This window comes from Saimiri boliviensis, chromosome 6 (assembly GCF_048565385.1).
Source record: "Saimiri boliviensis isolate mSaiBol1 chromosome 6, mSaiBol1.pri, whole genome shotgun sequence".
NCBI classification, from domain to species: domain Eukaryota; kingdom Metazoa; phylum Chordata; class Mammalia; order Primates; family Cebidae; genus Saimiri; species Saimiri boliviensis.
Window position 1 is genome coordinate 91,548,097 of NC_133454.1, and position 23,130 is coordinate 91,571,226.

At 33.7% G+C, this 23,130-nt stretch overlaps 1 protein-coding gene across 1 annotated transcript in view; it reads left to right on the top strand.

Moving 5' to 3' along the window:
• The window catches only part of SLC17A6 (solute carrier family 17 member 6), a 43,371-nt gene that overhangs the window by 15,524 nt on the left and 4,717 nt on the right, over window positions 1-23,130 (top strand). The window contains exons 4-8 of the mRNA XM_003919923.4: window positions 7,807-7,921; window positions 9,284-9,371; window positions 11,100-11,186; window positions 13,868-14,010; window positions 18,416-18,565. Coding sequence (XP_003919972.1) covers window positions 7,807-7,921; window positions 9,284-9,371; window positions 11,100-11,186; window positions 13,868-14,010; window positions 18,416-18,565 — 583 coding nt within the window. The remainder of the gene's footprint in view (window positions 1-7,806; window positions 7,922-9,283; window positions 9,372-11,099; window positions 11,187-13,867; window positions 14,011-18,415; window positions 18,566-23,130) is intronic.

Consider the following 23,130-nt stretch of genomic DNA (forward strand, 5'->3'; position numbering starts at 1 on the left):
CTTTGCTGAAGTTGCTTATCAGCTTAAGGAGATTTGGGGCTGAAACGATGGGGTTTTCTAAATATACAATCATGTTATCTGCAAACAGAGACACTTTGACATGTACAGGCTTGTCATGTAGATATATTGAGGTTTAGGTTTCTACTGTACCCATCACCTAAATAGATAATTATACCTAAGAGATAATTTTTCAGCCTCACTTCCCCCACCCAGCACTTTCACACTCCTCTCTTTGGAGTCCCCAGTGTCTATTATTTTTGTCTTTATATCCAGGAAGGCAAGCAGACTGATGCTTCTTTTACTCATGAGAAAACAGAATACAGAATCGTTTTTCCAAATACCACTAGATGGTATTAGGCAGCGCTGGGTTATAGACCCCAGGATGTCTGATTTCAAATTATATCATTCTTTACTAAACACATTTCTTCTCTTAAGTATCTTTACTTGTTTAAAATTGTATTTTACAGCTTCGTAAAAAAATCACTATATTATTTACTGCTGGGCTAGGTCAATACAAAAAGAACTCGCCTGTGGAACAATTTTAAGAATTGATTTACTTGTGTGGTTTTCATTGCTAGACAAGTCTTTCAATCAGAGAATAACTTTAAAAAGTTTTAATGATGAACAATCATTTTCAGGGCAGCAGTGCTGTGAAACTCAATTATAAGTGTCAAAGTTAAGAGCAATCCTAGGGATAATAAAACTCACTTGAACATCAAATGTTTTTTGTTATATACTCTATTTCCTTCTGTCTGTTAATATGCTGAAAATATATTTAATGCTTCTGACTTATAGCATCAGACCAAACAAAAATGATGACTGTCAAGCATAATATAATATATATGACTACATTAAATATTAATAAATGGTGAGGTTCTTTAAGATAACACTGTATCACCTCTGAAGCATTATTTCCTAATTTAATTTTAAAAGCAGAACTTCAGAGACAGTAGTTTCAGAGGCTGATAAGGAAGCAGTCATGAACAGGTATTGTGATGACTATTAGTTTCAGGGGATTCCAGTGTTCTATGTAAGGCATAAGAAGGAGGTCAGACTGGGCCACGTACTGAACTCAGCAAGTATCTCAAGTGAGGATTTATCTACAGGAGTACTCTAAGTTATAGTCCATAGCTGTCAACCTAGTTATTCTATGAAAATAACTCAGCTTCCTAGAATTGATAGGATACCCAGAACAGCAGTGTATCCCTATTAAAAGCTCAATAACAAATAAATTGTCAGTTGAAATAAATATTAAAAGAAGAAATATCTGTTGTCACCTACATATACGTCAGAAAAGGAAGTTATGATTACCCTCAATTGAGAGTCTTTACACAAAAGAATTGGATGCTCATTCCTAAGAACATGCCATATGAAAAGCATTCTGTTAGTGCCATGAGGTTTAAAGAAGTAGAGACCTGGACCCAGTTCTCCAAGAGAAAAAACACTGGGAGGGCTTGGAGAACATATAACCTCATGTTTTAAGTCTTATAAAAGTGATCTACAGTAATTCAGCAATATCCGAGAGAGGAGACTAGTCGAAAAAGAGGTGTGTTTTTGAGGGTGGAGATGTGAGTGAGTATTGAAAGACAATGTGGAAGGATACTGAGACAGTTATTGATTTAAAGAAGACTGTGAATTTTCTTTTCTGGTTGTTTCCCATCAGATATTTTAGATGGACTATTGAGACACAGGCTAAGAGACTGATGCATTTCAATTAATTCTGTATGAATTCAGAGTGGGAGAGAAAATTCCCATTACATGTATTCATGCATTTCATGAAAGCTGCTAGAATTTCAGCCTGATATGGAACACCCATGTGTTAATGGGAACAGAATTAACACTATTTAATCAGTACAAAATCATTCTGGACAAAAAGATGAGGAATAATCATTCTTTAGAAAGTCTATTAAAGATTAGGAAATTTCTGTATAATAATAGCTAATCTTGACAAGCCGTTTATTATGAACTAGACAGTGTCCCCTTTTATAATTGACTTAATCTTCATGATACTTTTTTTTGAAGTATGGAAAGATTATTTCCATTATACAGACGAAGAAATGAGGCTAAGAGAATTTAGGAAATGACAACTTTCCCAAAGTTATACTTTGCAAGAAATTGGAATTTGGACTTTCACAGTGTAATTAAAAAAAAAACCCTCTTATTCTTAACTAATGATATATCATACTATTTAAATGTCTACAAGAAACAGACAAAGAAATGAGGCTAAAAGAATTTTAGTAATGACACCTTGCTCAAAGTCACACTTAGCAAGAAATTGGAGTTGAAATTTGGATTTTCACAGTGTAATTAAAAGTATTCTCATATTCTTAACTAATACTATATCATGCTATTTAAATGTCCTGAAGAAAAATATGTCAGCTGCTCAGTCAATCTGGTCAATAAGAATGGTCAAAAGAAGGACGGAGAACTTCAGTTTCATTTTTGAACTAACAATCTAATACCAATTTGTGTTTTTTAAAGGACATCTTCCCTTTTAGCAGTGTTTATATTCTATCCTTTCCTCTCCCCTCTGTAATAAAAGGTAAACCCTTTGTTTCCACTATGCCCAGCTAATTCTAGGTCTGGTCTTTACCCCATATCTGTCCCTTTTGTGATGTCCTGGGGAAATACCTGGCATGGTACTGCTAAGCCAATGATTCTCAAAGCAGGACAAGCAATACCAGCATCACCTGGGAACTGGTTAGAAATACAAATTCTCAGGCCCCAAACACATCTACTGAGTGAGAAACTCTGACACCTAGCAATCTGTATTTCAAAAAGCCCCTGGTTTACATTATGCATGTGAAAGTCAACAAACTACTGTGCTAAATGATTTTATATTCTTAAATTTCTTTTTCATATTTAGTTCCACTACTTCTTTCATTTCTTTATAGAAACCTAGACTTTAAGAAAATACAAAACTTTCATAAGTGAACCTCTCCTTTTAACTACTTACTTCAAAACATAGGAGAGATAGGGTAGAATTCTGGTTTCACTTCCCACTGCTACTAGCATCCATCTTTCTATAACATTTTCATCTTTCAAAGTTTATGTTATTTTATCTATTGCTGTTGGTATTGTTAATGCCAATACTAGTGTTGCTGCTATTGTAGTAAGTAGATCTTAGTGGCTACACATCCAGGATCTACGCCAGATAAGTAATATAAACCATAGTTCTCTACTTACTATCTATATGACCTTGACAGGTTATTTTAATTCACTCGGACATGGTTACATCATCTGTGAAGTAAGGATAGCAAGAGCTTTCTAATATTGTTGTTCTTTAAACGTGAGAATCTGGAATTAATCTCCACACTAACAATTCAATAACCATTGACCATTACTGTCGCTACCTGACTGGCTCACAGTTATGAATTTATTTTCATGTGTCAAGCATCAGACTAAGTCTTTTAGGTACATTATTTTGTTTAGCCTTATAGCAGTCTTAAGAGAGAAAATACATTAGTACTATTATCGTGCAAGTTCTAACATTCTTTAAATGCTTGAAGTGTTACAGTCATTCTTCCGGGTTTTTTACTTGTAATAACTCATGGGTTCCCATTAATACTCCCATTGCTTAGATGAGAAATGAGGCACAGAAAGTTACATAAAATGCTCAAGGTCACTCAAGTAATAAGTGACAGATGAACTGTGAATCCAGACAGTTTGGCTCAAGAATCCATGCTCTGAACCATTACCTACTGATGTCCTTTTTACAGACAAGGAAGTAGAAGTTTAGGGAAGTTAAACAACTTACGAGTTACATAATTATTAAGTGACAAAGCTGGGGTCCTACAAAAATTACTGTAGCATATTTACGTCAGCCTTTTCCCCCTCTCCTACTGTCAATGACTTTGATCCCTTGCTCCTCTGCAAGCCATCATCCTGCCTGAACTTACGTGCATTTTAACCACCTCCTGCTTCCTGCCTTTTAGATCCCTTTCTCCTCAATCCCAGTGAGCTTTATATTTCCCTCACTTTAGGTGCATAATTGTCACTTACCCTCTGTGTTCACCCCAGACTCAATTGTCACCAAGATATCACAAACTGATAAATTTCACCCTTCAGCTTTTTGGATTATCTACACTTCCTCAAAGAGGCTTTGATGTTCTTCCTTCTCCTACGCACCTGAGCCACTATGTTCAGCCATTTTCAATACTGCCTTAGTTTCTGGTACATAAGGTAACCTCTACCATTTGTGAAGCTTTGCTGAGTCATTCCTTCTTTTTGGAAAGTCTTTCTTCTTTTTTATTAATCGTTCAAAGTTTCCCTACCAAAGGTTTGTGACTTGGTCAACTCAGCTGAAATGAGGGTTTTCCTCTGCTGTTTTCAATTTGTGCTTCTGTTGTGGCCTTTGGCATACATTGTCCCTGGACTACTTGTCTCTCTTTTCCTCTCCTATTACAAAACTGAGGCCCATCCTCTTCTTTTTCTAAGTGCCTGCTGACATCATGTGAATGAAAGAGCACAGATTTTTAGGTCAGAGAGCCCTGGATTTAAATCTGAGCTTTACTACTTGATTTTTTCTTGGCCACACCACTTTATTTCAGTTTTCTTATTTATAAAATGAGAGGAAAGTCTAACAACTCAGAGAGTTGCTGTGAGGATTAAATGAGTCAATATAAATGGAGAAACTACAGTAAGTGATCTCTAGCTCTTACCTTCTCCTCCACACAAGACTCTTCTCTGAATATAATCTAACAGAGGTTCAAAGTGTGAATGCATGAATGGATACTGAATGTGGAGTCTGCTTCAGTTTTGGCTTTCCATTTAGGGCAAGAATTTTGATAATCAGAATTTTAATTATTTAGATATTAATTAGGATAACAATTCTATAAAATAAAATAAGAAGATGAGATTCGTAAAGTTTGATGGATTCTATTCTGAACTAGATACAAGAAAAATCAGTGATTTTGAGGTGCAGTGGTCACTAATAATAATAATAAAAGGGATAGATAAAGAAATTAAGAGGCCAGGCGTGGTGGCTTACATCTCTAATCCCAGTACTTTCGGAGGCTGAAACAGGCAGATTACTTGAGGGCAGGAGTTCAAGACCAGCCTGGTCAACATGACAAAACCCCATCTCTACTAAAAATACAAAAAAATTAGCCATGCATGGTGACGCAAGCCTGTAGCCCCAGCTACTCCATAGGCTGAGGCATGAGAATTGCTTGAACCCAAGAGGCAGAAGTGAGCAAAGATAGTGCCACTGCACTGCAGCCTGGGTGACAGAGTGAGACTCTAGAAATTAAGGAACTTAAAATTAAAACCATTTCAATTATGCCATGATATTGTATAATTAGAAACATTATTCAGGGCAAGAATGAAAAGTAAACATTGAAGTGATCTATTAGCATTTTGTTTCAGAAATCATAGTGTGATTTCAAGTGGCTTTGTAAAGATTATTATTTAAATTTACAGTTAGAATGCTGAAGCATATTACTAACTACCTAACATGTGTATAATCAGGTATAAATCCTTGTGGCAAAACTCAATGGGTTTTAAATAAAACAGAACTGTATCTGAAACAGGTATCCTCTATTTAAAACTAAACAATCTGAACTTGTGATTTTTCTTATCTTAGGTTTAGTTTCTTCATCTACAACATCGATATATGAATAATACCCATGTCTCTGGGTTGTTAGGTGCTTGTGGAGTTTATGGCATGGGAAATTTAATATCGTATCTAGCAAGTCGAAACACTCATTAAATTTAGTTCTGACTATAGTGTGTACTCAACAAATAGTTCATACTTGATTCAGCTTTACTAAGGGAGTGATTTTTCTCACAGGGAACATTTAGCAATTGCGGAGACATTTTTGGTTGTCGTAACTTAGAGGAGGGGTGTGTGCTACTGGCATCTAGCGAATAAACGCCAGAGATGGTGCTAATCATCACAGTAGTACACAGGACAGCACCCCACAACAAAGGGTTATCTAGCCCCAAATCTCAATAATAAAGAGGCTGAGAAACTCTAAGCTAAAGAGTGGGTAATATTCATCTTTCACCAGCTTATCAAAAGACAATCGTATTTTTGGGAGGCCGAGGTGGGTGGATCACGAGGTCGAGAGATCCAGACCATCCTGGTCAACATGGTGAAACCCCGTCTCTACTAAAAATACAAAAAATTAGCTGGGCATGGTGGCACGTGCCTGTAATCCCAGCTACTCAGGAGGCTGAGGCAGGAGAATTGCTTGAGCCCAGGAGGCGGAGGTTGCGGTGAGCCGAGATCGCGCCATTGCACTCCAGCCTGGGTAACAAGAGTGAAACTCCGTCCCCCACCCCCACAAAAAAAAAAAAAGACAATCGTATTTACAAACCCTTTAAAAAGGAAGAGAAAGTGATGATAGAATGTTACATTAATAGAAAATAAAATTTATGCATCATACCTCTAAAATAATTATAAGAAAATAAGACATACATATTACATAAACCTGGATTTAAAAGTTTTTCCTCAAACCTTAGCATGCAAAATTATCTTTGGCTCACAACAGAAGGACATCTATTTTGAGCAAATAGCACAGAGGAAGAATGGAGCAGAATATTCACTTCATGAGTGACAGCTTACCTCGGTGGAGAGAAGTCACTAAGGGAGGGCAGGTACAGGCTACATATACTTTTGCACAGAATTATTTGACCAGTATATGATCTATAGAAAAAGAGTTGTTTTAATTAACTGCCCATTGTGATATCATTTCTCACCTTTCTGTAGCAGATTAATAATGATCATAGATGGTCCTTTGCAGAAATCCAGGTCTTAAACAGTAACATTTAAAAGTGCCCCCAAGAAAGATCAGAGCTTCTATGAGGCAACCAATATTGACTGAATTCAAGGCTCAGGTTTGACTTGATAAAATTTGCCTAAAACACATACATTAGCTCCTTGGAGATAGCATGTTCCAAAACATCTTTGCAAGAGAGTAGTTATAAAGTAACCCAGTTAAAGGAATATTTTTCTTCCTTCGTATAAACATTATAGAAGTTTGTTTTTTTTCTTTTTTTTAAATTATGGAATGGAATGGAATGGAATGGAATTTTTACTTGTAGATGGATAAAAGCTTTAGCATTGTATTTCCAGCAATTTTTTTCTTGAACTGTTGTGTGTAGGTGTGCTGCTAGAGATGTGTCTCAAACAGAATCTGCCCATTTACCCACTGAAAAGAAAGTAAAAAAATGAAAAACTTGAGAGAGATATATTAAGTATAGTTATTTGCATTATTTCAAGAACATGTGCTAGGTGATCTAATCATGAAGTTTTTGGGGACATTTAAAACACAAGTTTGTTTATAAAATTTCTATGTATGTGCAGCTTCTAGGGAAGTTACAAATAGCCGCACAATGTGAGGAACAAGTTCATTTATGCATTCATTATTTTTAGCAACTCTTCAGTTATTGCCAACCATGTGCCAGGCACTGTTCTAAAGTGTCAACGATACAATGGATGTGAAAAACAACACTTACCCTTAAGCAGTTTACATTGTAGACTGAAATAGAGTCCAAAACATATATTGATTTATTAAATATTTATGATTTATAATTAATTCTATAAAGAAAATAATAGTATAACAAAATATATTGGCTCCTTTTATTTTCTGTGTATCAAATGTAGAATTTCTAGATGGCTCATGTATGTATTTACAATGGGTAGCCAGTTAAGTCCAGAACACGTTTTAGAAAAAACAATCTATCTTAAAATCACTGGTAATTTTTTATTATTTTAAATGTTTAACTTCACCTGAGAAATTTAAATGTATGTATGTAAGATGCTGAATCATTTAAACAGTGTTCCCATCTTTTCTATTTCAGGGTGTTTGGAGCTGCCATACTTCTTACCTCTACCCTAAATATGCTAATTCCGTCAGCAGCCAGAGTGCACTATGGATGTGTCATCTTTGTTAGAATACTGCAGGGACTTGTTGAGGTATGGAACTTCAGGTTGATGTCATTTTAAGATTGGTATGCAGTTGAGAACCCCAGTTTATCTTTGTCTTTATCTATAAATAAACATACTGTATTACGTTGTATCTCAATAGAGTTAAAATAAAAAATGAAACACTGGAAATGTTAGGCAATCATATATTTTGTCTATAAACGATATGAAACTATAAATGTCACTGCTTACCTCCTTCTCTCTAGAATTGAGCAGAATTAAAGAAATATTTTAATGCCTATTTGACTTTTAAAAAGAAGAAAAACAAGGATATTTGTTAATGTGCCATGATAAGTATTTTAGAATCTGTCCTTTGCTGGTAATACCATGAATTAATATCTTGAAAGTTTTATACGAAGTAAGTTCCTTTTGGCTTTGAAACATGATATGAGTTTTCACTGAAATATTTGATTGAATACATTTTGGGGGCATCTAATCCTAATGATCAACTCTTGCTCCATCAGCCTGCAGACTCTGAAAGAATTCCACTTAAAAACTTGAGTTTGGCTTACCCATTTCCCCTTCTCTTTCCATGGGGTACAATGGAAGTAGACAAATAACATAAAAAATTAAGGCACTTAAAAAAAAATCCCCTTTCTCATACTATGCAGCTATAAAAAGGAATAAGATCATGTCCTTTGCAGGGACATGGATGGAGCTGGAAGTCATCATTCTCAACAAACTAATGTGAAAACAGAAAATCAAACACTGCATGTTCTCAGTTATGAGTGGGAGCTAAACAATGAGAACACGTGGACACAGGGAGTGGAACAACACACACTGGAGCCCAGTGGGGAAGGGTGAGGTGGGGAAAGCACGAAGGAAAAGAGCTAATGAATGCTGGGCTTAATACCTGGGTGATGAGTTGATAGGTCCAGTTAACCACCATGGCACACGTCTACCTATGTAACAAACCTGCACATCCTGCACATGTTCCCCAGAACTTAAAAAATAAAATAATAAAAAACAAAAACAAAAATCCTTCTCTCCCTCCAAAAATAAAAAAATATGTAGAGGTTCAAAATAATAGAAAAAGACTAAAGGTCTTAAATTCTACACACTGCTTTAAGGAAGTGTGGGCTCCAAGGATCTAAACTTGACTTTTCTCTGTATAGATATTTATATTGGGGATTTACTGAATTTAATGGCCTACAAAAAGATCTCCTTAATTTTTCAAACTGTTCAGAATTACAGATAAATTGATTAATATACAGTCTTTTCTTTTACCTTAATCAGAAAAAAAAAAAAATTGAGATGGAAAGACATCTGAAGGGCGGGGAGGATTTGAACAGGATACTAAAAAGACTCTTGATCCTAAATCATGAGGGTGATGCATATCTTCCCCCATCACAGGGTGTTACCTACCCAGCATGTCATGGGATATGGAGCAAATGGGCCCCACCTCTAGAAAGGAGTAGACTGGCAACTACTTCCTTTTGTGGTGAGTACTGTGTGCAGATGCAGTTATGGTGGGTAAAAGTTTAGGAACAACTTGAATAAGAAGTGAAAGTTTGGTCAACTCACCTGTAAAACCATCTAGGTTTTGTAGTGCATCTATGAGTGGTAAGGTTTTTGACCACCATTTCCATTTCTTTTGTTTTATTGTTTTGCTTAAATCTTCTATTTATTATTATGTTTGTATTTTTCTAGGAATTGATCCATTTCATCTAGAATTTCAAATATATTCATGGGTGGTGGTATTTTTTATAATACTCTTATACTGCAATACATATTTTTGAGAACCTAAATGTTTTCTTTTTATTCTACCTAGACAAAAATATACAAAAATACAAATTTTAAACACATTTACAGAGATTTTTTAAAAGACTATGTAATTATGTTTACAAATAAATATTACATTTACTTTGAAATCTGTCTGGTGTTAAAATCTAACAGTTTCTCAGAACTTGTATTTGATACCGCTATATGTTTGAATTACAGTGAATAAAATGCCTATAGAAAATAACTATTATAATTTAAATTAACAGGATCTTTAAGTATTCTCCTAGGTACTATTGTTATAATTTCTCATTCATTAGAATTTTTATTTTAGGGATCATAACTGACCTTACTGCTATTTTGGGAAATAGAATTAATGAACATGTATTAAAGCTTCAGTCCCAACTTTTAAAGTGTAGAGCTATTTCTGCTAATCTAAAGCTAATTTTGTTCACTGCTAACTTTTAAAACATTTTAAGACAATCACCGTGATTTAAGATCATTTAATGCCTGCATGATGCTCATGTTATTCTCTTTCTACCAAAGCAGTAAGGCAAGAAAGCAATTCCTTTTCCAAATCAGCTATTAGAACTGCTGTGAATAATCCTAATAATAGGAAATTAAGCCTGCTGTGTTTTCGCTGTATACTTAAGCCATAAGATTAACAGTATTATTACTTATAGAGGTTGAATTTACATGCATTTGGGTCTAAATCACAGGGCATAAATATTTCCATTTCTGTCTATATGTCTAAGATTATTTTTTTACAATTGCCTTTAATAATCCACTATGAAAAAATCAAAGGGATATAAATTAGGTGATACTCACTAGAAAAGCTTATGAATGCTACCTATTATCATGAAAATTGCCAGTATGTTTTAAACTGTTTTATGGGACAGAAAAAAGAGCAAATTTGCCATAGTGGAAAAACATGATAACTTACCATGATTTCATCTTCTGGCCATGCATTGAGAACTGAAGCAATATGCCCTCAATCATGGATACTAATAAAGAGACCTTTGGCAGAAAAATAAAATAAAATGAAGTCAGAAAGAAACTACACAAACTTGAAACCGCATGAATCTGAACATGCTTGAGGTAGCAAGAATAGATTTCAGGTGTCTGTTTAGTGTTGGCACCTCTGTCCCAAGTCCAGCACATAGACCTGCATGACACATGTTAGTCAGCATGGTTCCATTGTTATTTTTCAATCTCTATTGTGTCTTGGGTTGGAAGTAGGTGGTATCTACTTGTGCAATTAATCCTGTGTTCCTGTGTATGTATGTAGGCATATATGTGTTTGGTGGTGGTGGGTATGTGTATGGGTGTGGGGCACATGTACCTGAATGTGCAAGTGTCTGTTGGTGTGAATCAACCAAGGAACATGAGATGAAATCAAGAATTTCTACTGATTTCACTCACCTTTCTCCAATTCTTCCTTGCACTTTAGGTTCTTATGCTGGAGCTGTGATTGCAATGCCTTTAGCTGGCATTCTTGTACAGTATACTGGCTGGTCTTCAGTATTTTATGTCTATGGTATGTTACATTTCTAGACAATAGAGTTAAATGAAATGTGCATAGGCTAAAATAAAAGTGGTTGAAAACAATGGGGTCAATCACTAAATATATTTCTGTGTTTACTTATTTTCTTCTCTTAAGAATCATTTCATTGTATTCTGAAAATCAGGAAAATATTTAATCTCTGTTATTTTTCTTAGATTGCTATTTCTGGTTTTAAAAAGCAAACACATTGCTGACAGGAACTTTGTCATGTAGTAAATCTATGTCCTTGATTATGAAAAAAATATTAAATTAGCTCGTGATTAAAAGCTAATGAATAGGAAAGAGTAGGCTGCACCCACCTTTCTTTGCTATTACCTTCTTGGTCATTTTGCTGATTCTGCCTCTTCAAGACTGAATGGGGGTGTAAAGCTGAAAGGCGGTGGTGGTGCTAATGCAACGATTCAATTCTTTGATGAAATATCAACTATAGCAGCACATCTGAGTGCTCGTTTCCCCTGAAATAATGGCAAGTAAGCCCCCACGTTGAAACAAAATATGTAATCCTAAATCTAAAACACTCTTGATATTCACTTTCTAACCATTTCAAAATATCCCTGCAGTCTTTCTTTCTAAGTTGCACTTTTTAATAATGAGGAAAGGAAAAATATAAGAGAGCTGGATTCCAAGTGATATTGTCACTGATTAATATCATCTTTGAACATTGCCATGAGAATCTGAAATATTAATGAAGTCATGTGGTAGAACAGTATCTGGCTGCTTCTAAATTTGCACTGATTCATTCCCATTTTGAAATGTTCTCATCAGAACAAATTATTCAGCTTGTAGAATGTTACTAAATGTCACTTATCATAGGGATTCTTTTTGTGGTTCAAAAGTCATGAATGGGTTTTGGACCCATGGATGTCCTAAATTGCAAGCCATGTATATATTTGTGAATATTTTTCTTCTTAGGGAGATTTTTTGAAATCAGATTTTAATTTATACCCTTCATTAGATTTTCAAAAGAATGCATAATTCAATGAAGTTTAACAGCACTTGTTTTATAGGGTGTATCGTTCAAGCTGATATAACTATCCATTAAATACTTTAATTTGTGCCTTAGTCCATTACTTCATTGAATATGTGTGACCTTAAAGTAAGAATACAAATTTAAACAAGGCACTCATAAACAACTAGTATCATTATTTCAAGTTACATCTCATTTGATATTTATCATTGAATGATACAAAGTGTAAACAGATAATCTGAAAATATCGTATCATAGTACTTGCTTACTTGCTGTGTGAAACAATAATTTGGTCTGGAGTCACATATTCAGTTTTCATATTTTAAAGATTAAAGAGATAAGATCTGTATATTGGAGTAAATTTAAAAAGATAATACACATGAAGTAATTAGCAGTGTGTCTGGTACTTTGGGCAAATTCAGTTAGCAGTAATGATAATTATTACAAAATTACAAGATTTCTCATTTTTGAGTGCTTATTTTGCACCATCCACTCTGTTGGTCGGGTTATACATTGCCTCCTTTAACTTTTCCACAATTCCATAATAATGAATTATTATCTCATTTTATAGTGGAGGTTTAGAGATATTCAGTTTCTGATTGGATCACATTGCAAATGAGTTACACAGTCAGGATTTGAATCTAGGAGTTATATTCTGTCACCACTATTATACTGAATTTTTAAGCACTATCGGAACCTAAATCATGTTTGCTGCAATATTCGGTAATTAAAAGGAACACAGCTCATCAGAAGCTCTGCATGGTTTTAAGGATCACTTCTTAGAGATTGAATAGGCAAAAGAGAAAGTGTTGTAGGGATCAGGAGCATTTAGATTGTTACCCAAGGGACAGAGAACAGTGTGAGGGAAAAATGAAACGGCCAACTGCTGGGAAACCAGAATAAATCACTTGAAATTCTTGCTATTATTAATGCTTACAGATTTATATTGCACAAAAAGGACATGTTTTAATGGTTTGAGTGTTAAATGAAGAAGAGGATAAAAAAGAATTTAGTTTATGGCCTTGGAATTTATCATTTTTGTCTTCCCAAAGAAGGATCAATAGGCAATAGTATGTGCTGAAAATAATATCATAAACAGTCACGTAAACATTAAGTACAGACACCCACTTTTAGTGTAATATAGCCACTGAAGCTAAAATAACTAGGTTTTGTTTAATAGTCTGTTTACTAGATCTGGAAGTGTTAACAGGAGAGGGAAATGAGCAATTATTTTCTCTGGAAATGCAACCAATTTTATATATTCCAGGCAGGGAAGAAGGAAAAGGATTCAACTCCAGAAAAATTCTTTGAGAACAGGAATTTTGTTTTGTTCATTACATTTCTCTCCCTTAACTAGAGTACCTAGAATACTAACTGCTCAGTATTGGTGGATGAATGAATACCTTCCAAACTACACCATTCAATAATTATTTATGGCTTATTGTATATCAGTGCTATTTAATATAGACAAGGAGATAAAACCACAGGACTAGCCTTTAAGAAGTTTGAAGCTTAATGACAAAAGAGAAGAAAAGATGGCTAATGTCAGTTAGAGAAGCATAAGCTTGAATTCTTCTAATAGAATATGTTTATCATGAGCTGATTGCAGTTTTATTCCAGCACATCACTGTTCAGTTGAAGTATTTGTGGTAGATTTGACTTTCTCCTTCTGAACTGTTGCTTGCAGGAAGCTTTGGAATGGTCTGGTACATGTTTTGGCTTTTGGTGTCTTACGAAAGTCCTGCAAAGCATCCTACTATTACAGATGAAGAACGTAGGTACATAGAAGAAAGCATTGGAGAGAGTGCAAATCTTTTAGGTGCAATGGAAGTAAGAACTTTATTATGGTGTATATTCCTACCTTATTCCCACCTCACTCCCCCTTGACCAACCGAACTATCTTACAACTTCTTCCTCAACAAAACTAATTTTATATCAATCATTAACTTTTTTTTTGTCCATCCATAGTCTCTGACTTAGGAATAATAGCTATTTCCTCCATCTGTCATTTAATTTTTCCTTTATCCTTTCTTAAGCCTTTTAAAATGTACACTGGATTATAACCATTACTGTAAACTTAAACAAGATTTTTAAACAGTTCAATATCGTCTGTAATTTAAACATACAATAAATAGTTGTCAACTTTAAATTTTAAAAAAATCCAAATCAGTCCATGAAAAGGGCAATTTTTGGTTTATTGAATACTGTAGTACCCCCTCATCTTCAACAGATCTATTCCAATACCCCCAGGGTTGCTTAAAACTGTGACTAGTACTGAACCCTACATATAATGCTTTTCCTATACACACATACCTATGATAAAATGTAATGCATACATACATACATATACATACACATCCTATACACACATACCTATGATAAAATTTAATAAACTAGATATAGTAATGATTAACCACAGTGACTAATATAAAAATGGAAGAATTATAACAGTATACTGTAAGGAAACTTAAGTGAATATGCCCTTCCCTGCAAAATATCTTATTATACTCTTCAAGGAGTAACCAAAAGCTCAGAAAATGAAACCGTGGTTAAGGGGGATCTACTATATTCTAAACGTAGGTTTAATACATGTGTATTTATGTTATATATGGTTTAGGAGATACTGAAGCATTAGAACACCAATAGTAGCTGACATAAAATAATTATTAACAACATTTATTTTATTCATTAAATGTCATTATCTTTCAGGATTATTATTATGAATATCAAATATTATAAAGACAATGTTGTGAAGCCTTTTTTTCTGATGATTTGATTTCTTAGGGTTTATCTAAAGAGAGAGAAAATATAGTTCTGTTCCAATAATTCAAATATTTTATTCCATGTAACATTGATGTGTTGTACATATTAATTAATACAAAAGCCACCTTACATTATGTTTAAAAAAGCAGGCCAGGCGCGGTGGCTCACACCTGTAATCTCAGCACTTTGGGAGGCCAAGGTGGGTGGATTGTCTGAGGTTAGGAGTTTGAGATCAGTCTGGCCAACATGGTGAAACCCCTTCTCTACTAAGAAAACAAAATAATATTGACCAGGCTTGGTGGTCTATGCCAATAATCCTAGCTACTCCGGAGGCTGAGGCAGGGAAATTGCTTAAACCAGGGAGATGGAGGTTACAGTGAGCCGAGATTGCACTGCAGCCTGGGAGACCGAGTGAGATTCCATCTAAAAAAAAAAAAAAAAAGGAAAACACTGGTTAGTAAAAGTAGTGTATTTAGACAGATTCAGTCATTTGGCAATCTGATCTATGAATGCATTTTCCTTATGCTAAGAGTTTGAAGGTGTCAGACACTAGTTGCAGAATCAATGCCCCTTGCATATTATGCATGTGTTCTTTTAAAACAAACACCTCCCTCTCCTTATTCGAGGTGTGTTTGATTCTAGCTTAGATTCTCTGCTTTATTTGTTAAAGAATGCCTTTCTTTGACATTTCCTCCTAAGTTAAAAAGAAAAAATTCTATCACCCATTATTACTGAGCTATATTGGCTCTTAATGAATAAGAAAAATCCCATATCATGTATAATTTCAGAAGTTAAACTTTCAAACTTTAAAAAAGTCTTTACATTGTAGTGGTTCCATGAGTTAGCTTGATATTAGAACCTTCCCGTTCGTGTTTCCTTCTGTAAATAGACGAATAATTTCTTATGGTGGCTGCTGAGAAATGAGAGGTGATATGGAAGTGGGTGGGAGATTGGTAGTATGCACTGGTGCCCATTAGCTGCAGTTATTTTGAGCAGAAGGTAATAGAGGCTGATTTATGGCAAATTCTGAGGTTAGCCTGGATTTCTAGCTCCAACATAATCTGATCAGCCTATATCCTATTCATTCATTATGGTCTATTATTTGCCAGTTCTTGAGAGGTCATATGTCGAGATTAGAAATAAATTCAAAACAAAATCAGAAATTATGTCTAAGTAAAAACTAATTCCAACAAATGACCACAGAAAGAACAGCAGGAGGATGAAAAAAACAGCATAATTTTCAGCTCCCCACTTCCTATACCTCACCGCTTTTCTAAACACAGTATTTTACTTTTTAGTGATGTTTCGTATGTTCCTGTAGCTTCAAAGTAAATTTAAAAATGAGATTATGTGGGAATAGAATCTGTATTTTAGTTAATCTGAACTTTTTTATTGTGAGAGAAATTTAATATACAGCAAAAGAGGAAGAATCGGGAATATCATATACCCACCAAATAAGTGTAACAATTATCGTCTTGCCATATTTATTTCATTTTTATCTTGATGAACTATTTCAAGGTAAATGAAACCTCAAAACAATTTATCCATGAATCCTTCATATGTATCTCTAGAAAACTAATATTCTCCTTCACATTCTCAGGGCTACTATTACACCTAACATAATTACAAACAATTCTCTATTATCATTTAACACCCACATCATATTCAAATTTCTGTTACCATCTATATTCTAATATCTAACCTATATTCAAATTTATTTCTAACTATTTGTTTTGAATCTGAATCTGATAAAGAAGCACACATTGCAACTGATTGCAATGTCTTTTAAATGTCTTTTTAAAATATATATATATTTAAATATAGTGTATGTACAGAAAAATTTGCAAATAATAAACAATCTGCTTCTTTAATTTGTATAAACTAAACATAAACAGCCAGTTCAATAAATAGAACATTATCAGAACACCATAAACTCCCCTTTAATACCTCTTAAGACAAAAAATGAGATATTTTTCTCTTGCATTTGATGAAGTGTTTTAGCATCAGAATAAAGAATAAAGTTCTTAGTGGAAGATGATCCCGGTATGAATGAAAGGATCTTTGCCCAGCAGGGGAAAGTTGTTTTTTTTTTTTACTTCTAATAATATTCTGGAGTCATTTCTTATGCTAACATAATACAATAATGCAGAAATGTCTGTCTTCTGACATTTTTATTATCTGTGAAATAAGTGTACTCATCTAGAATCATTTTCTTAGAACATATTGATTACTTTTTAAAAACTGCATTTTTAAACCCATTTCTGATGCTGCCACTAATTTTTTTGTCCAGAGCCACAGTATTCATTACATCTTAGGACAGATTTTCATTTTCATTTTATTTCTTTTTTGTCTTTCATATATTTGTGATCACCACATCATAACTTCCTACTGTGTTGCATTTAAAGTGATCTTTAAAAGGCTTAATTACAGCCACAACTAATACTAGCAATTATGAGGTTTTATACTCAGGAATAACTGTTAAATCCATGTGAAATATGTTTGCCTTCTCTTTCAGTAATTTAGTTAGGTCAAGGATCCCAAGTTAGCTTTTAACAAAGTTATTTTAGGCCACTGTTTCCTCACCAAGCAGTATTTTGGTGTTCCAAACAAAGTAATTGAGAAATAATTGGAGAATATGAGGGCTATTTTAAGGTCTAAAAATATTAGTCTTGAGGGTGAATACATACTTGGTTACATTTGGGCATATACAGAAACTTTAAGTACAATTAGGTTTAATTTTTTAAAGGAGTCATATACAAAGCTGATCATATTTAGGTTGTTAATTTTGAATGCTTTAAATATTGTAACTAGTTGTATACCTAAGGTATGCTAGGGAAATGAACAAATGCATTCACCCAACTGTTCTGAGTTTTATAGAACCTTGAACTCCAGTGTCACAGAATTAATGGTTACAACTACTATGTCTCAAGAGAATTTATTGATTGATTGGTAGCAGAATAACTGACTTAGATTGATTAATAGTAGAATAATTGACATCAGGTAGGGTCTAGAATACTGTACTCTTCCGTTTTTGTATCTTTCTCTTCATGAATACATTGGATTTTCAGTGTTGTAAGTAAAATATTTTGGCTATCACAAGCCCACTAATGTGGTAGAGAGTTTTAGCTGAGGTATGATCTATCAACACTAAAAAGGAAAAGAAAAGAAAAAATCCTTAAAAACTAGGATCTATGCTTTTTGAATCAATTTTCTATAATTATATAATCCTGTATATTCCTAAAGTTAGAATAATTAAATCAGTAGCAGTGATTGAGATTTTTTGTTTTCTCTTTCAATGATTATTTATGTAGCTAAGGTTAACTCTGTGGTTATAATTAATGCTTAACTACATCTTCCTACATCCAACTTATGACCTGTTATATACATCCTTGAAATGCAAAGCACTGGTTATTCCCATTTAAGTTTGAAAATATTTAAAATGGTCATAATATCTCTGGTTTTGGAATTTCAGAAATTCAAGACTCCATGGAGGAAATTTTTTACATCCATGCCGGTCTATGCAATAATTGTTGCAAACTTCTGCAGAAGCTGGACTTTTTATTTACTGCTCATTAGTCAGCCAGCATATTTTGAGGAAGTCTTTGGATTTGAAATTAGCAAGGTATGTAAAATTTATTCTTATATAAATTGTGGATTACCTATGTATTTAAGGAAATATTAAATTCATTTTCAAAAATTTTTATCTTTGAATTTCCAGAGGTTATTCATTTATTCATTAAACAAATAACTGCTAGGAATTAGAAGCAAAGTAAAATGTTTCTATTCTATTGCCAGCTAGAATTGCTCTCTGGTACTGAGAATACAAGCAAAACAAACCTAGTATCTGCCTTCATGGAACTTACAGCCCAATTGGGGTGAGCAGCAGTGTAATCTTTTCCCGGTAAATATGCATAACTTGCTGTAAGCCTCAGGTTACAATGTAAATGTGAAAAAAAAAGTATTCCATCCAAATAGAATTCTACTTACTAATTGCCAATCTAATTATTCTTCAATGATCCTAGAACTCTTGAACAGCTAAAATATATGAGAATTGTAAAAAGAAAATCTGCAAACACCTTTGTATTTTGTCCATACAGTTTATTAATTTAACAACTATTTATTGAACACAATGTGCAGAACTTTATGTTAGATGCAGAAATAAAAATACGGTTTTGAGCCTCAAAGTGTTCACAGCTTAGTGGTATAAACATGGAAGTAAGTTACCAATTACAACACAGTATGCTAAATTCCACAGACATTTGTTCATAGCTATGGAAATATAATCATTTTGAGATTTTCTATAAGGGCAAAATGAACACAAAAATACTACACTATATTTATATAGAAACTCAAAATTTAGAAAATACTCTCATATTCATCAACAACCTTTGCTGGTTGACCTTTTAAACAACAACTGTCATTTCTGTTGAAACAATGGGAAGGCCAGGCACGGTGGCTCACGCCTGTAATCTCAGCACTTTGGGAAGCCAAGATGGGTGGATCACTTGAGGTCAGGAGTTTGAGAACAGCTTGGCCAAAATGGTGAAACCCCATCTCTACTAAAAATACAAAAATTAGCTACTCAGGAGGCTGAGACAGGAGAATTACTTGAACCTGGGAGGCTGAGGTTGCAGTGAGCCAAAATCATACCATGGCACTCCAGCCTAGGTGACAGAGGTGAGACTCCACCTAAAAAAAAAATAATAAAATAAAATAAAATTTAAAAATGATGGGAAAACAGAAACTAGGGAAAACATTTAAACTGCTTAAAGCCATGCTGGTAATACATAACAAAATCAAATTCAGACAAAGACTCTTTGATTTCCATTCAATTATCTTTACTATGCCATTCAAATTCAGGTAAATCATGTATCCATTCAAGCATTTAGTGAGTATCTGCTCAATGCCATCTCTATGCCAAGCCCTTTGCTGAGTCCTGAATACATTGTCTGTGCTGGCAATGGTCTTGCTATCTCTCTTCATGTCATTACATAAGTCCAGCTGGGCTCGCTATTCATATTCTGTCTCTACTTGAAAGACTATCTGAGACCTGGGACTTAAGAAAACCTCAGTTTAGGAATAGCTATTCTAAGAGCTCTTTTGTAATTCCTGTTTCTAAGGAAACTGTTTCCTCTATCCCTGAGAAGAATGGCTGCTTTAGACAGAGCTCTTGTCTCTGGAGCTGATCAAATATTCCAGGGTAGCCTTTGGGAACTCTGAGAGGTGTTATACATCTCAACAAAGACTGCTGGAGGTGTTAGTCCATTTTCATAATCTAGGACAAATATGACACTGAGAGGCTATTAATAAAGCCAGGTCTCAGAGGGGATAGTGAGGAAACCAACTGATGTTAATGAAACTGTGATCATTTTGCTCCTGTATGTCCGATGATTGAGAATGCTTGAGCAAAAGCAATGGTATTTTGCAAAAACTAATTATAAATTAACCAGATGGATTGATTTATTTTCTTTATTAGTTATATTTTTAACTAAAATTGTGGATAAGTTCACACACCACAGATTGGTCCTCAGATACTAATTAGATTGGTTTAAAAAATTCTGACATAGCTGAAAAATTTGCATAGGAGATGCTGGAGAACAGAGAGAAATTGCTTTGGGTCTAGGCTGACATGGTTTCAAATCCAAGCTCTACAGCAAAGTATTGGTATATAATCTTGACCAGACTTTTGAATAATTATCAGCTTCAATTATCTTATCTCTAAATAATGGTATTAATACCATCGTTAAGAAGTGCAGCCAAATTTAGGTAAAATAAATAAAATATTTACATGGAAGGTCATTCTCTGCACCTTTAGTTAAATTGGGTATCCTATAGAAAAAAAAAAAGTGCAATGGCTTCATCTTCATTCTGAGTATACTGACTTAGTTATGATAGTACCATATATATAAATAAAATTATAACGTATATTTTATATCAGCTAACTATATATGTTAATTATATTAGTTAACTGATATATATATAGTAATATATATTTATATTAGCATAGGCTAATACAATATATGTCAAATATATATATATTATTTATTTTTAGTCAAGTGTGTGTGTATATATATATATATATATATATATAATTTAATATATTAGTCTATGCTTATATGTAACATTTTCAGGACCTCGAAAATGGCATATCAGTAGGTCAGTGCTAGGCTTAACCAGCACTTTGAAAGGTGAAATTACGGGGACAAGCCAAATGAGAATAGATATCCACTCCTTTTGAGCTTCCTACTTAGGGGAGAAGAATAATACTGTTGGCTGGCTGTGCTTTGCTGCTATTTCTGAACAGAACATGAATCAGATAGGAAGAGGTACAATCTAGACTGTGACCCAGAAAAGCAAAAAGAAAGATGGGCAAAAATCTAGTTACCTGGAGTTTCTATGAAGATTAAAGCAGTAATAATCTCAAAAACATTGCAAAACCTTAAAATAATAAGCAAACTTTTATGTGATTGACATAAATGATCCTTAGGAAGGTTCTGATCATTTTGATCATGTGGCAAGTTATTACTCATGATAAGTCACCAAAAGCCAAGAAGATCACTGAATAACTCATAAACTTCTGAAACCTCTTTGGCCCTTTTGAGATCAAATACAGAGAATATACGTATTCTTTAAGAAGCTAGGATATTCAATACCCTCAACTGTTAAATAATATGCCAAAATAGTCTAAAACTTCTGTCTCATTAACCCTCTAGATTGTTAACACCTTGCATTTTCCATAGACCTTTGCACACCCTTTGCTGAAAGTGTTAAAAAATAACCATAGCTTTGTTCTTTCCTTATCCAAAGTAATCAAAATGATTGTTTGAATAGATAGCAAATAACAGGGGATTTTCAATTAAAAAACTTTTCAGATGTATCAAATACTGTGTCAAAATGCAAGTTGTTTTTGTGGACTTAGGCAATGTGGTTACACCGAAGCTTTTAGCCTGCCTTTATAAATGCCAAACCATGCCATGTAATTCTATACAAATCCTAACATAGAGTGTTCCAGAATTTTTTTTGTTCAAAGTTTTCTTTCTATACATTGACCGCTTGAAATATATCTACTCCCTCTGAAGAATAAAAAGCCCTGTACTTTTCTCAAGATGCTGGTCTCAAAGCAATAATTTTTTTTTCTAATGTCAGTTTATCTGGCAGCTTTATTTAGCTCACTGTTGAACCCCTGCTACATACCAAGTTTTGTACTAGACTAAGTGCATTAACATATATTGTCTGATTGTATTTGATTTTTCCTTCTAGCGGTAGTGGTGCTAAACATACTGGCTAAGATCCCAGTGTTTGGACTCAGAACTGATTTAATATTTAGCTCTCACAATCACTTAAGACTTCTGAGTCTCAATTTCTTTATTTAAGAAGAAGAATATTAAAATCATCCATATGGGATGGACGAGATCATTAAATAGCCTGAATGGTTAAGTTATCATGGAATCATTTACTCTCACAAGTAATTATTATGACAACTCAAATCCATGATTGTGATACCATACTATACACCAGTAAAATAAAATAGAATCTTTGTCTCAAACCTTCAATAATGTAACTGCAAAGGCATACTTAAACATAAATAATAAACACTTTCTGCCAGGAATTGTTCTTCAATATATACTTAGTAAGAAAATAAACAAAACAAAAAAACAGAAAATGTTCCTTATATGTTTACATTCAAAGTTTATTAAGTCCACATATGTGGTAATACATAATTTAAATGCATTTTATTTATACTTCTGGTCCCCAAAATTCTTAGAACACAGTGCTTTGTGTGTAATTAATAGTTAAAAATACGTGTTTAACTGATCCTGGTGGGTGAAGTTTTAAATTAGGCTATTTAGCATGAAATTAATGAAAAAACTATATTCAATTACTGAGTGTGATACTATCAATACTTGATCACAATTTTTTATGGTCAAACTTTTTTTTCATTAATTTCATATAAAAATGTGATCAAGTATTGATATTTGATGTAGAAAATACTTAAATCTGAGGAACTTATTTGTATTATCTGGGATCTTACTCTATAGAAATTATGTCTGTGCTATAAACTCATAAGAGATATATATTTAAAATGCAAATATGCATTTGTCCCCTATGAATTAAAAATGAATTTTAAATACAGCCTCTTTGAGATGTGTCAAATGTATTTTTCCTCACTCTGTCTCTCTCGCTATT